Here is a 14,505-nt window from a genome sequence, read left to right on the forward strand (position 1 = left end):
GGTAAATTAACTTCAAATTATCTATTTTGAATTCAAATTTATTACTCTTGAGAGAACAACATTATTTTATTGTACCTATAATTCAATTTTTCTATAGGTTCTTTTCAATCTCGCCAGTCAGTATGCTGCTAATGAAATGTATGCTGAAGCACTGAATACTTATCAAGTTATAGTGAAGAATAAGATGTTCAGCAATGGAGGTAGGTTACATTCCAAAGTGGATTAAAATTGGTAGTCAGGCATTCAAAACAGGGACTTCATCTGCATGATGCTGACTCGCAGAGATCTCAACCTTCATGTGTGCCAGTCAGAGTGGCTGAGGGATACTCATAATCTCTGACTGAGTATAACTTAATGAGCTCTTTCCTTTCCGTAGGCTTTCTTTCCATAGGCTAAGATACACATAAAACTAAATATCATTTTCTCATGCAGCACTATATTCTCTGCTCTGATACTAATTTTTTCTCTTTTGACTCAGCTTTCCACTTCTGAAAGCTTCTTTTAGTATTTTGCACATCTTTGAGACTCCTATAGTGCGCTTTTCTCGGAGATGCCTATTTGCAGCTGTCTTCCCGGAGAGCACTATAAATAATCTCTGCCTCATTCCTCAGTTCACAATCAAAATCAGAATACATCGTCCATCAATAGTTCTTTTCTAGATTTCATTACTACTTCATCCACTGAGTGAAAATTCACAGAGGGCTGTTCTGTGCAGCACTTCTTTAAAGGGCCAGTGGTACCCCATAATGAAGACAAGTTTATTAAGAAGTTGTTCTACTCTGTCACTCTGAAACAATTTAAAAATGCTGTAACTATGCTTCTGAAGTCTGTAACTCATTGACTTCTTCTGACAGGTAGACTGAAGGTGAATATGGGAAATATATATTTAAAACAACGGAACTATTCCAAAGCTATCAAATTCTACCGTATGGCTCTAGACCAGATTCCTAGTGTCCACAAAGAGATGAGGTGGGTTTCTACCAGTAGGCATGGTTTTGAAATACAAGTTTTGGCTACAGTGTGATTTGATAATTAAAAATATAACCTAATCCTGATTTCTTTACTTAGGATTAAAATAATGGAAAATATCGGAGTTGCATTTATTAAAACTGGCCAATACATTGATGCCATTTCTTCTTTTGAACATATAATGAGCATGTCTCCAAACCTGAAGGCAGGCTTCAACTTGATCCTATGTTACTATGCTATTGGAAATGGTGAGCAAATGAAAAAAGCCTTCCAAAAACTGATTGCAGTTCCCTCAGAAGTGGATTATGATGACAAATACATTTCACCAAATGTAAGTTTGAACAAAATAAACCGTGTCTTTATATGATAAATCAGGAGAAAGGGTGAGAGACATTGAATGCTTGAACTATACTGAATATATAAATCCACATCTATTTATATCTAAAATAACTTTTTTTTTTCTTTACCCAGAAAATCCTAGTTATGTTTGCAAATGCTTATTTTAGTTTATTAGACATTTTTGGGAGCTGGACTTCCTTTTTGTGGTTAGAAAACTACTTTAAACTGGAGCTAGCTTTTTTAAATGTGAAGAGTAAATAACTGATGTTATAGACTATGTAATTTGCATCAATTTACGTTTATAGTAATTGTCTATAAATAGTTAAAGTGCATGTATACTGGCATAATTTGCAGTTGTTTTGTCCCCCTCCAGGATGATCCACATACAAATCTGCTGATTGAAGCAATTAAAAATGACAGCTTAAGACAAATAGAACTTGAGAGGTAATGGTGGAGTCTATTCTTTCTTGAATTTGATTCCATGGACTTTAGTTCCTGAAAGTATTATCAATCTTCTCACATGCCCACAGCTCTTGTTATAAAGTGTCCTCAATTCCTAGGCAAGAACATGCTGGGAAGAACTGGTTGGATCACTTAGTTTAGGGTACTGCATTGAAGTAAAATATCTACCACAAATGCTGTAGGTTACACTGCTTAAAACTTGCAGCATTGGGGTTTTTTTTAAATACAACTACCTTGTGCAGTGAAAGGAAAACAGAAAAAACTGAGAACTTCATCAAGATACAAGGTAGTAGTGGTAGCAGAGGACTAGTTAGATTGATTCTAAGATTGTCCAGAGTGCAGGAAGAAGCAAGAATGACATTTTTTTTTCTATATGTATGTTTTTGAAATGGTGATGTGTTTGTGTGTTGGGCTTTAGTTTTTGGTTTCTTTTCCTTAGGAAATCCATGGCAGAGGAATACATCATGACAGCTGCTAAACTCATTGCACCAGTAATTGAGACATCTTTTGCAGTCGGCTATGACTGGTAAGAGTCAAGGGGGGCTTTTTTTTTTGTCTGAACTATATACCATTCTCTCATGCTGGTTGTGAAACCAGATTCACAAACAGCTTGGACAACAGTTTGCACATCTCAAACACAAGTGTCCAGGCAATTTTCAGTTTGCCTCCAAAATGCTGTGGAGCACAAAACAAAGCATTAGACTTTATTCTGTGTTAAAAATTAATTTCATTTATCATTGAAACTCAACTGTTAATTATACATTTTGATCATCTGTGTTAGCACAAAGAGAGCTCCTTAAAGTTCAATTGAATTTGAAAGCTCAGTTTGAAAACTGACAAACTTTTAAAGCTCTTGATAGACAAATGCTATACAGAAGGCAGTCATTGCTACTCTTTACTGTCAGTTTGAAGATAGCATAAGGAAGACTTGGGGTGCCTAAGAAGTTTGCATTACTCCATGGAGTTATTATTTAAAACATGTGAATCTAAATATTTTTAGGTTTATTTGTAAACTTAATTTACTGTTTCTTAAACATTTTTACAAGTGTATACTGTGGTAGACTGCTGATACAGTTTACCATTTTGATTTAATGTCCACTTTATTTTTTTAATTTACAGTTTAGCTTTTGCTTTCTGTGGTATTTTCTACAGCAGAATACTCTTCACTTTAAAACAAAATAAGACACACATTTCCTTTAAGGACAGTCTAAAAATTATTAGCGTAACTTTTCAAGGTGTAGGTTTTAGTTTGCTATTATGAGGACTTCCTTGGATATTTTTAGTAGTTTTATAATGTTATTGGAAAACAACATGTATGCAAATGAATGTGCATCTACAGCCACAACATTACTAGCAGATATGTTCAGTGTTTGGGAAGTGAAGGGAGTTTAATGGGAAAAGAGAATGCTCTTTTACCTCTTTTGTTTTGCTTTGGGTTTGGGGTTTTTTTTTTGGCCAGTTAGGATTATTTTCAAATTTTGCAGGTCCTTGAATTATAATTTACTGATAAAACTGTTTATACAAACACAAAATAATCTCACACAGACATGTTTAGTCTGCTAGAGTCCACAAGGTGGTGTTTGATGCTTTAATAATCATTATAATCTTACAATTTCCCTACTTCCACCATTCTTACTTACCAGAACTTAAACAGTATTTATTGTGAAAAGTAGCTTGCTGCTTCAGAACATGTTAGCATAAGTAAGTCAGATTTATTTGCTCTGTATCTTGTTTTTTGTTCAAGAAAACTGGAAAATGTTGTCACATATTCAGTTTCCTTAGTGCTGTCCAGAAAATCCTTGTCGTGAAGTAAAACTCTTTCATTTCTGTTCTGGCTAATTAATCACTTTCTGGTGAGATGTGCGGGATTCTTTGTGTAGATCGGGACAGATTTACACTGTTGTTCTTCACGGGGCTTGAATTCCCCAGCCTAGAAGTTTAACCAGCAGTTTGAGCTTGGTTTTCCAAATACTGCGCTTTGTTATGAGCCCTCTGAGTGCTAAATATGCTTTTAATCAGATTAATTTTATTTACAGAAATAAAGTCAGGACAAATAATCTTCGGATTTCATAACTTCATACTTAAAATGTGACATGATCTTGGGATTATTCCATCATGTTCCGTGAGGAACAGTTGTATAGTTAGATCTCATTGCATTTTATGATTAAAAGATGTTAACAGTAACACTTGAAAACTAGTTTTTGATTTTTATTACAAATGTCTTTGCAGAAATTGCTATTTTTTTAAATATAATTTTTCTTCCAACATCAAAAGGCATTTGTATAGTTTGTAGAGAGACTGTCCATGTGCCAAACCAATTATAGCAGCAGGCAGCTTGTTAAATTAAGCTTTTCTTGGCAAATTAGCCAACTATTATTAGAAGAAAAGAAAAAGGCTTTCCACCACTTAAAAAAAATAAAATGGAAGGGATTGAAGAAGTATCCCGCAAAGTTGTTCATTTAGCATGCTTAGTTCCAAACTCTTTGAGAGAATAGTATATGCATACAATAAATAAAGGTCTTGCTTCAAATGATCTGCTGATTTTAATACAACATATCAAACCATGGAAGATGGTGTGTGTGAATGAACATCTGAACTCTCTGCTGTGTTCTGTTCTGCCTTTATTTTGCAGAAGACCCAAGGGCAACTGGGGGATGACCAGGAAGAAGTTTATTATTATGACAATAATATTATTATATAGCTCAGGGACACGATCTGCAGTCTCTGGCTTTGTTCACTGAGCTGGTTTATGGGTTTGGTAGTATATGCAACGGGACATCAGGTTAGAAAAATCATCTGGTGGAACATATTTTAAAAAATGGTTTGAAAAATGACCTTAGTGAGTATCTGACATCAAGCATCACTAATTGATGGAAAATAACGTAATATTTAGGTAGCTGACTGAAAAAAATGAGATCAGAGATAGCATTGTTAAGGTAGGTTATGGGAATAAAATGTTTTTTTCAAATATTTTTAATCAAAGTGCTCTTTGCCTCTGTAAAGAAGGCATAACTAAGAACAACTCATTTTGAAAAGTGAGTTGGCTGCAAAAGTGTGTAACTTAAAGTGGCATTTGCACAGATGCATTTTGTTTATCTTTATGGCTTGCTTTCCGTTGCAGGTGTGTTGAAGTAGTTAAAGCTTCCCACTATGTAGAGTTAGCCAATGACCTGGAAATAAATAAAGCTACTACTTACTTGAGGCAGCAGGATTTTAACCAGGTATAGTAACTTTTCAAATTACTATTTTTAATACTGTATTGGCAAAGATATCTTTCTTAGCCACAGCATATTTTTCAGCAAGGAAAATAATGATTTATGCAAACATAATTACATTGATGCTGCTCAGTAAAATAACTTCATAAAAACACTGGCAAGAGATGGGTTTAATATAAATGAAATTTCTACCACAGAAGTTACAGTGAATGCAGTTAATTTCAAAATTAAGGCACCTAAATTTAGTTATCTCTGCTGGGTGTCCAAGCTGTCATTAACTGTAGTTATTGGAACTGTAGTCAGTACAGTCTATAGAGCCTGAAAAGCATGTCGCTAATCAACGTGGAGCTGTTTTCATTAGTATGAGCTGAATCTTTCTCTCAGTGAAGTTGACTATAGTACCAAAAGCTATGCAGATGCACTTGATATGTAGCATTGTTCTTTATATTATGGTATTCTCACTGTTCCCTGTGTGTTATGGCATTCCCTAAAATACTATAATCTGACCTTGAAATTCAGTCATTGAAATACAAACTGGAATTAAATTAAGCATCTGGTCAGGAGGTTGGACAGTTCTCCATCTCTTATAAAAGATTGTCTCCCTTGCGGGCACAGAGAGCCAGCATGAGTCACCATTACTGAGAAGATGTTACAGCAGTCTAAGCAATAGTGTATATTAAAAAATGAGAAAGGTCATAGAAAAGATACAGTATCATTACTTCCAAGGAAGAGCATAGCTCGTTGCTCAAAATTCAACTGACAGAAGTTCAGACAATAGATCTACCAAAATCTTTGTGATTTTTAGTGTTTATCGTGCATATTATTATGTTCCATTTTAATTGGTTTGTTGTACTTTTAAATATATATGCAAAGTAACTTTCAACTATGTTGAAATTATTTAAGTAAGTTTATGTAGTTTAGATTTCTTTCTGCAACCGGCCATACAAGCACAAGTTAGACAAATTTCTGCCAATGAATTTTATGCTGCACTGCCTTCATGTTAAAAATCATCACCAATCTCTTGCTAATAAGTACAGCAGGTTAACTGTAGCTTTCCTTTTCTATGCATATAAATCACCTATGTCCGTGTATAAATTCATACCAAAACTTACCATGTTCAAGTTTTTTGTATTATCTAGGTGAATGTGCAGCTTTCTTATAGTGTTTTAAGACATGCAGATTTTTTTTTTGCCTTTAATCAAATTTTTGTAGGTTGTGGGACAATTTACAGTTCCAGATTTTTGTCAAAATTGTCATGTGGTCTTTGCCTGTGAAAAAAGGTGTGGTTTGAACTGTGAGCAGCTGGAAAACAGCTTTATCTGAACAAAAGGAAACCTGGATACATGACAAGATTTGCTGAATTTCCTTCTAACATGCACCATTTGGTGCATTCAATGATATGAATGCTGAATAAATAAGGAACATAGCAACCCCTGGGTTTGCACGTGTGGCAAGAAGTATGAGGGAATGTATATAGCAAAATGACAGCTGAAGCTGAATACCTCTGTCTTCTCGTAAGGTTCTTCACCTTCCCGTAGCCTGGAGGGAGGCACGCAGGGCCATGTGCTCAACTCCAGCACACTTTTCATTCTCATATTTAAGCTCTTCTGGTTTCCTGAGCTGCTCTTGCTTCTCCTATCCTCTTCTCCTTCCCTGTAGATACAGCAAGGGAGTTGTCCTTTATTGCACTTTGTGTTGGAGAGTTTGGAAAATTTGGGGCATATGTAGTAGCTTTATTGATGATAGCTTTTGAAAAGTCAGAGTATTACAGGTAGGTAAACAGTCATATGATCTGAAGAGTTTACTATTTTGGTGGTATTTTTTTGTGATTTCCAGTTAGCATCCAGTATGGGTAAAAACAAAAATAATTCTCAGAGGTAAAATGAGATACAGAGATTGTTGGTGATGTTTCTGTGGAGTACTCCAATGGAGGGAGAGGAGAGGGTGTTGGCAGTTAGGAGTAAGGAGAGAAGATGCCCTTTTTAGTGGGATTATGTGATAGAAGACCTTTAACCTGCTCTGGAACTACTTAGTAGCAGAGTTGGACTGCAGAATGGTGATTGTAGAGAGTCATCTTGTTGTTGTTGTTCCAATAAAACTGCAGCTGCCACTTAGATTCATCCTGTCTGTTGTTCATATACTTATCAACTCACCACCTGTTCAGCACACCTTTGGCTGAAGAACAAGAATGGAAACTTTTTGAAATATTCAGTTTCAAGGCCGAAAGTTTTATTGTTTTTTTTAAAAAAAGAACTAAAACAGATTTGTGCTGTACCTAGAATGGGCTTAACTATGTGCTCATTGTAATGAATATGTTATTATAAAACAATCCTAGCCAAAAAAAAAACAACACAACAACAACAAAAACTCAGGGTACAAATTACCCTAATATGTCTAGATTGTAATTTATTAATAAGGGATCTTGTATATTAGATATTTTGAATATTTTCTTAATTTCAAAGAAAAACTTTTAAAACTAATTTAAAACCAAAATTCTGCGGTTACCCATGCAACTCCATAACATCTTTGGCAGGCCCAGCTTGGGGCAGGCAAGCTGCTTTGAAGCTTAACTTCTGTAAGCAAATAATTTAGGTACGTGGGAAACATGCTACAAAGAATAGTTTGGATAGTCTGTGTTTTGATTGTTGAATCTAAGTAATTGTTATTGTTAAAAAGTTAGAAGTTATTTAGAAATATATACATTTAGCAGATGATACAGTGAGACCATTTTTATTTTGCAAGGACGAAAGGAGAATTGCTATAGATTTTCATCCAAGGGCTCATAATTGCTGAAATGGTTCAAGAGACCTGTAACATAATTTACCAGTAACTGAACAGAGTTCAGAGTCATATGAATTTTTCATTATACATGAGAAAGAGATTACTTCCACGCCGATGTTTATCTTCAAAGGTGCCATTCAGCAGTAAAAGCAAAGGTAAACAAGTCAACTACAATGAGAAATGGCTTTTCCGAAAGTGGCTTTGAATTATAGCTTGAAGTTCACTAAAAATAAATTCCATGAAGAAGCAAGTATTTGCTTAAGAACAGAGTACCCCAGATATAGTAGTGTTACATCCGTAAACATTTGGACCATTTCCTTTTTGGAGAAAGTCACAAATGTTTATAGAAGTTTAAGATTATCATAGTGGAAGTCTTCCATTTCAGAGATCACAAAATCTAGAGCCTAACTTTTGAAATGCTTTCCTTGATTGAAATCCATGTATTTCTTTAGAAAATTTGCTATTATTAGGAAAAATATTATTTTCTTTAGTAGTTCATGGTTCTTGGGTGGAATGTAGTTGACTAAATCAATGAACTGCATCTAGTTGTATATACTTTGTCATTTTACACATCATTAGTACAGTCACGGTTTTGTGTAAAGTAACTCTAAAATATGCATGACAGTCAATTAAAACTTGTTTCCTTTATGTTTGTTTTGGCATTCCACATACAGTATCATGCACTCACTTTGACATATAAGCAGCAGCTGTAGGTTTCATACAAAGGAAGAAAGAAACTTTTGAATTCCCAGTGTTGATGGCTAAACTGAGGTGGCCACATCTATGTTGTAATAGATGATGGAACTGGGCTCACTGTGATATTCTAACAGTTTGTGTAGTTAATCTGTTTTCTTTACACTAAATATTTGTATTTTCTTAATAATTTAGTCTGCAGTTATGAATGTAATCTCATAGTCCATGAAACAAAACCACTCCCTTTTATTTCAAAGTTTTTTTGATAGTTTATTAGCTATGAATTTGATTACTTTTTGTCTATAAACTTGTTCATCTTGAAGTTTATGAAATTCAGTTTTCTTGTAAAAGTTAAAAAATTCTGATGGCCTCAGTCTTCACATTTGAATACTTCCTAAACTTAGACAGGTGTCATCTCCTTATTGCACGAAACAACTGCAAGTTGAAATCCAGTCCTATATTGTCTTGCATTTTTAAAATATATATATAGCGTGTACTTTTTTAGCTTTTTAAATAAGAATTCTAATGTCAATTGTTTTGTGTTCACTTGAAGAACTGGAAGATAGGTATGAGAGTTTTTGTTAGTTAAATAGATTAAAAGCAAATAATATAAATTTGTGGTTTGTATGTATAGAATTGTCATATCTGTGTACTTCAAGGTAGCCATTTCTCATCAAAATTTTGAAGAAGTAATAGCCAATGCTATTGAAATTTTGTGACCAAGATTAATATTATGTATAATATATAGTTCCATGTGTACATGTTTACAGTCGTGTGTTACAAGCTCTAGTAATTATCATGTATGTGAGTATGAGTTGATAATTTTGGCTGTTTGTTGCTGTGAAGTTTATCAGTGCTTTCTGAAATAATTTTGGTATACATTTGCTTCAGTGGGAAATGAGTTGTTTCCAAATTACTTTTAGGCACTGGAGACTTTAAAAATGTTTGAAAAAAAGGATAGCAGACTGAAGAGTGCAGCTGCAACAAACCTTTCCTTCCTTTATTATCTGGTAAGTGTTTGCTTCAACAAAACCAGTTAAGAACTGCAGTTTATGTAGCAACTTCTGTATCTTTGTCATGATTTTTGTGTCTAAATAATCTCTGTAAGCAGCAAGAAACTGCATGTTATCAGAGTTACTCTGAACAGCCCTTGTTGGCAGCAGCCGGGTTCTCCTGGCTGTAGCCAGGGTTTGTTGGCTGTAGCTGGGATTTGGAGCATGTCCTCTGTGTCCTGTTGCTGGGAGGGAGGGTGAGGTGAAGCCCCAGGCCCCAGGTGTTCTCCTTGGTGTGATTTGTGCAGAAGCTCAGCAGCTGCATTTAAAACCTGGGTCCTAGAGAGCCTGGCTCAACTCGAGAAACATGTGAAGTATGTAGCTTAGGCAAGTGTGTTTCTGTATGAAGTTAGTAGGTTATGGAGATTTATTTTTGTTTTTTAAAGAGATGCAGACTGAAGGGTGCCAAAACACATCTCAAGGGTTAAGTTCTCTGAAACTTGAAAGAGCTTATCTGCCGTATGCAAATCCATTAGTAATATTTTAGGACTGAAGAATGTTGTGGGTTTTTTTCATCCTCAATTTTTTGAAATTCCACTGTATTAACTGTAAGAAGCCACAGCTGCAAGAAAATTGACTGACAAATGACTAATACAATGTTTGTTTTGTTCATGTAGGAGAATGAATTGGCACAAGCAACTAACTATGCAGATTTAGCTGTAAATTCTGATAGGTACAATCCAGCAGCTCTAACTAACAAAGGAAATACTGTTTTTGCAAATGGAGACTATGAAAAAGCAGCTGAGTTTTATAAGGAAGCTCTCAGGAACGATTCCTCATGCACTGAAGCACTTTACAATCTTGGTAAGCCAAAGGTGCTTTTGTGGTTTAGCTTTTGTCTAAAGGTAAAACTAATGCTTCTGAGAATCTGGCTTTCAAAATTTTCTTGTATAGAAATATATGCTAATTATTATTACTCTATTCAGTCATTTGTGGTATAGCAAGGTATTAATTTATACTTCCTGTCTGTTCTGAAAAAAAAATACCGGTGTTAACAATATCAACTAGTAATTGGAGATGATTAAGTCACTTTGAGGATAAAAATTTTTACTATCTACTAAAAATATACCAGTTTTAGCATTATTAAACCATCAGAGTGATTCCCCTCTAAAAGCTGTCCCTCTCCCTCATTCGTGTTCAAAAGGTGAGATTACATATGTTCTTGGTCTTTGATTAGATTTGTCTTGCTTGCATTTATCAGTCTGGTAAATCATATTAGCTGGTAAGAACTATGAGCATGGCTCTCAGGAATAGAGTACGTCGGTGTCAAGGCAGTTAAACTGCCTCTGAGTACCGTATTCATATTTCATTTTTCTTGGTTATTCTGTCACTTAATAGGCTGAAGTAAACTTTTTCTTATTGCACTAATACTGTAATCTTTATTTTCTTAGGTTTAACGTATAAGAAGTTAAACAGAATAAATGAAGCTTTGGATTGTTTTCTGAAACTCCATGCAATCCTTCGAAATAGTGCCCAAGTCCTTCACCAGATAGCAAACCTGTATCTTTTTCTGGATTATGATAAAGGATGGTGGTTTCAGTAAACTCATTTAATCTGAAGTATGTGTTTCAGTCATGACACAATGACTCTGAATTTTACTATAGTGTCCATTATAATTAGGATTATCATGCATAGATTCATTTTCTGATGTTGGTGAAAATGAGAACAGAACTTAAAACATTCTTGGACATTTCCAGTGAAGCAAGTGAAGAAATACATTAAGACGGTTCACATTGCAGGGAATCCATTTACACTCCGTATTAAGCTGTGTCCCGAAATATTTAAAATGCTGCAGATTTTATTATGAAAATAATGTGACAGATGTAAGCATATTTGAGTAAAACTTAAAAAAAGTTGATGAAAGTGAAATTCTGCTCTGAAAGCTGTTTTCACGTTGGTTAGTGTATGTGTAAGAAAATAATTGTCTTCCAGCACTGCAAAAGCTCAGCAGATTGAAAAGCTGAGGAGGGGAGGGGTTGGCTTTGCACATTGCCGGTGATATTCTACCCTATGAATTTCTTTAACAATGCTTCTGAGGATGTGCAAACTGTAATAAAATCCTCCACAAGGCAGAACAGATTCCAGTTGCTGTACTACACTTTTAAGAATAGTAAAAGTAATAAAAATGTATTTTAGTCAGTAAAAAATAAGTAAACTCCAAAAATACAAAAGGTTATAATCTCTATTCTTCACATAGCCCCTTTACAACAGCATAAATGTCCCGACCCTTCCCCGTTCCCATCTAGGGGAGAATTTCTGTGTTCCACTGCTATGTAAAACTGCTTTCCATCAATACTTAAGCTTTTTCCATGAAGGGCAGGGTGCAGCAGAAACTGAAAAAACCCATGGGCGTTGCTGCGCAGGTCAGAGCCCTTGTGCTGCGCAGCGGTGACTGAGCTCACTGCAGGGCTCATCACAGCTAAAGCTGCTGCGCTCCTCGGGACCAGAGTCACACACTGAGCTGTGCTGCTGGGACACACGCAGCAGAAAATCTCGCTGCAGGCAAAAACCTGTTCTGAGGACAGCAGTTTTATCTAACCACTTGCTTCAAGACGATACATGACAAAAAACTAACCAAGTTGTAAAGGCTACAAATAAACCACCTGGTTCTCACACTTCATACTTAGAAATAAGGAAGTCAAAGTAAAATCAGTGAGGGAGAGGAGAACCAAGGCCAAAGGTCTGTTGAGCCTGAAGTGTGATGGCTTTTCTTTACAGCATATGGATTACATTATGTGAAGTAGTAAGAATTATTTGAGTGAATCCCAATATCATTATCAGTCCTTGACTGAACAAAACTCAGATATGAAATCATGGAAGATCCCAATCAAGCTACTGAGTGGCTCTTGCAGTTGATCAGTGTAGTACCAACTGATCCACATGTACTTTCAAAGCTAGGGAAATTATATGATAATGAAGGTGATAAATCCCAAGCTTTTCATTATTACTATGAGGTACTTGCTCTTTATTGCTCTTCTAATGCACTTTGTCATAATTAAAAAAAAAAAAATTTGCCGTAGGTTCCCATATCAAACAGTTCATTCATTTAAACTTCTTAAAATGTCATAAAAAAAAATATTTGGAGAGAGAGTTGACAAAATCTGATTTTTGTAGTCAGATCATAAGGAAACACATAGACTTTCATTTTCCTATGGTGGTTATTTACATTTAATTTAAAATATAGTCTGAGATGAAATTTAAAAAATGATATAATAAATTTGATTTTAAAGGTGTGTAGCATGACTACGTTGACTGGAAGCTTTATATAATGAATATGGAAATATATGTATATATAAAAGGTGTTTGTATTTGTACGTAGGTTCATACATATATATATATTAGTGGTATATATAATGGTTTATATATATATATATATATATAAAATGGTATAAATATTAATGGTATACACATTATGTATACACAGTTGCTTGAGGCTCAGCATCCTCTGTCATTTGAAGCCAGCTGCAGTACTGTCTAGTTTGTAGAGATTCTTCCAGACTGGAAGTTGATTTGCTGCAATCTGAGAGTTCCTTTATCCACGTAAAGTGAGGATCTCCAAAGGCTGTTTTGCACTCTGACTACTCATGGGGTTGTGCTTGGTGATAATTTTGCTGCCTATTTCAGTGGGAATTTCTAAAAAGCTGAAAATGTTACTTACCTATGCATTTCATAGCAAAGAATGTTTTTAGGTGAGTTTTCCAGCAGACTGATTTGAGTGTGGAATTGTACACGTTAGTTAGCACCATGTAATTTTTTAGGTAACTTACTCACGTGTAGACATGATCTAAGTAAACATTTTTGTCATTGCAAACTATTTAAAATAATATTTCAAATAAGGCGAGATGGAAAATGTGACAAACTCATCTCAGGTAACTTCTAAAAAGCATTCTGTAATTAGAAAACTTGCCGTGCCTTTTTTTTTCAGGATTACTTACTACAACACACTACTTCTATTCATATATTACACGTTTTTGGCATCTGGAGAATTAAACACTTGAGTAAGATATTCCAGAAGTAACATAAAGATGTTGTTTATCACTAAAATTGTGTTTCTTTCACCTTTCCTATTTTGTCAGTCATACCGGTATTTCCCTTCAAACATTGAGGTCATTGAATGGCTTGGAGCCTATTACATTGACACCCAGTTTTGTGAAAAAGCCATTGAGTACTTTGAAAGAGCAGCATTTATCCTGTAAGTAATTATTATTTTCGGCCTACTCAAATATTTTGCGATTAGACATCTGTAAGTATACCTAGAGATAAATAAGTTAGATAACTTTAACACTATAGGAAAATACCAGAGTTAAGAATATTTGGGATATTATTTAATTTTCTCAATTTACTGTTTGTTTGCAGTGTGTTTTTGCTCTTACTGTGCAATTTCTGTGTTATGTAGGATCCTCCTTTGGGCCCAAGATAGTTGTAGGTGTTAGAGTATCTTTTCTCTATCCTCTGCTATTAAAAACAACTATAAAGTGAGCAACAGCTCTCCTAAGCCACCATGACCCTCTGTCTCTGGCTTTCTGTGAAATATTTCCTTTCTGTTATTTTATTGTGTGGTAAGGGTGTGATGGTTTACGAAAATTCATCTTTTAGCAGTTCTTGCTACATTTGCAATTTTACATAACTTCTACTTCCGTAAAAACGATATTACAAATGAGGTGTAAGAGTAAGCAAAAATGCGCAGTGCAGAATTACCAATGGTGAGTGAAAATATTAATAAGTTGACAGATCAAGTTGATACTTATATCTTTGAATTATATTGAATTTGCTTCAGCAGCTGAATTGCTGAAATCGTCCTTTAGCTGAATATGACACACTTAAGAAAGTATATAGCCCATATATTTTATTTTAGATCAGAAAGTGAGCTTACCAGACAAACGGTTAATAACCAAAAATTTGGTCAAATTTAAATCTGTAATCCAGAGTTCAAAAAGAATTCTAAAAAGACATGCATATGGTCTTTATATGTGGAAACAAGTATTTGTCTATAT

General features: G+C 34.7%; 1 protein-coding gene across 2 annotated transcripts in view; it reads left to right on the forward strand.

Annotated features, from left to right (window-relative positions):
* Positions 1–14,505, forward strand: part of IFT88 (intraflagellar transport 88) — a 47,419-nt gene that overhangs the window by 12,167 nt on the left and 20,747 nt on the right. For both annotated transcript variants that reach the window (XM_071804088.1, XM_071804090.1), the window contains 11 exons: positions 98–200; positions 855–969; positions 1,069–1,300; positions 1,682–1,752; positions 2,210–2,296; positions 4,892–4,991; positions 9,383–9,469; positions 10,129–10,315; positions 10,903–11,011; positions 12,315–12,465; positions 13,588–13,703. In XM_071804088.1, coding sequence (XP_071660189.1) covers positions 98–200; positions 855–969; positions 1,069–1,300; positions 1,682–1,752; positions 2,210–2,296; positions 4,892–4,991; positions 9,383–9,469; positions 10,129–10,315; positions 10,903–11,011; positions 12,315–12,465; positions 13,588–13,703 — 1,358 coding nt within the window. The remainder of the gene's footprint in view (positions 1–97; positions 201–854; positions 970–1,068; positions 1,301–1,681; positions 1,753–2,209; positions 2,297–4,891; positions 4,992–9,382; positions 9,470–10,128; positions 10,316–10,902; positions 11,012–12,314; positions 12,466–13,587; positions 13,704–14,505) is intronic.

This window comes from Patagioenas fasciata, chromosome 1, assembly GCF_037038585.1.
Source record: "Patagioenas fasciata isolate bPatFas1 chromosome 1, bPatFas1.hap1, whole genome shotgun sequence".
NCBI classification, from domain to species: Eukaryota; Metazoa; Chordata; class Aves; order Columbiformes; family Columbidae; genus Patagioenas; species Patagioenas fasciata.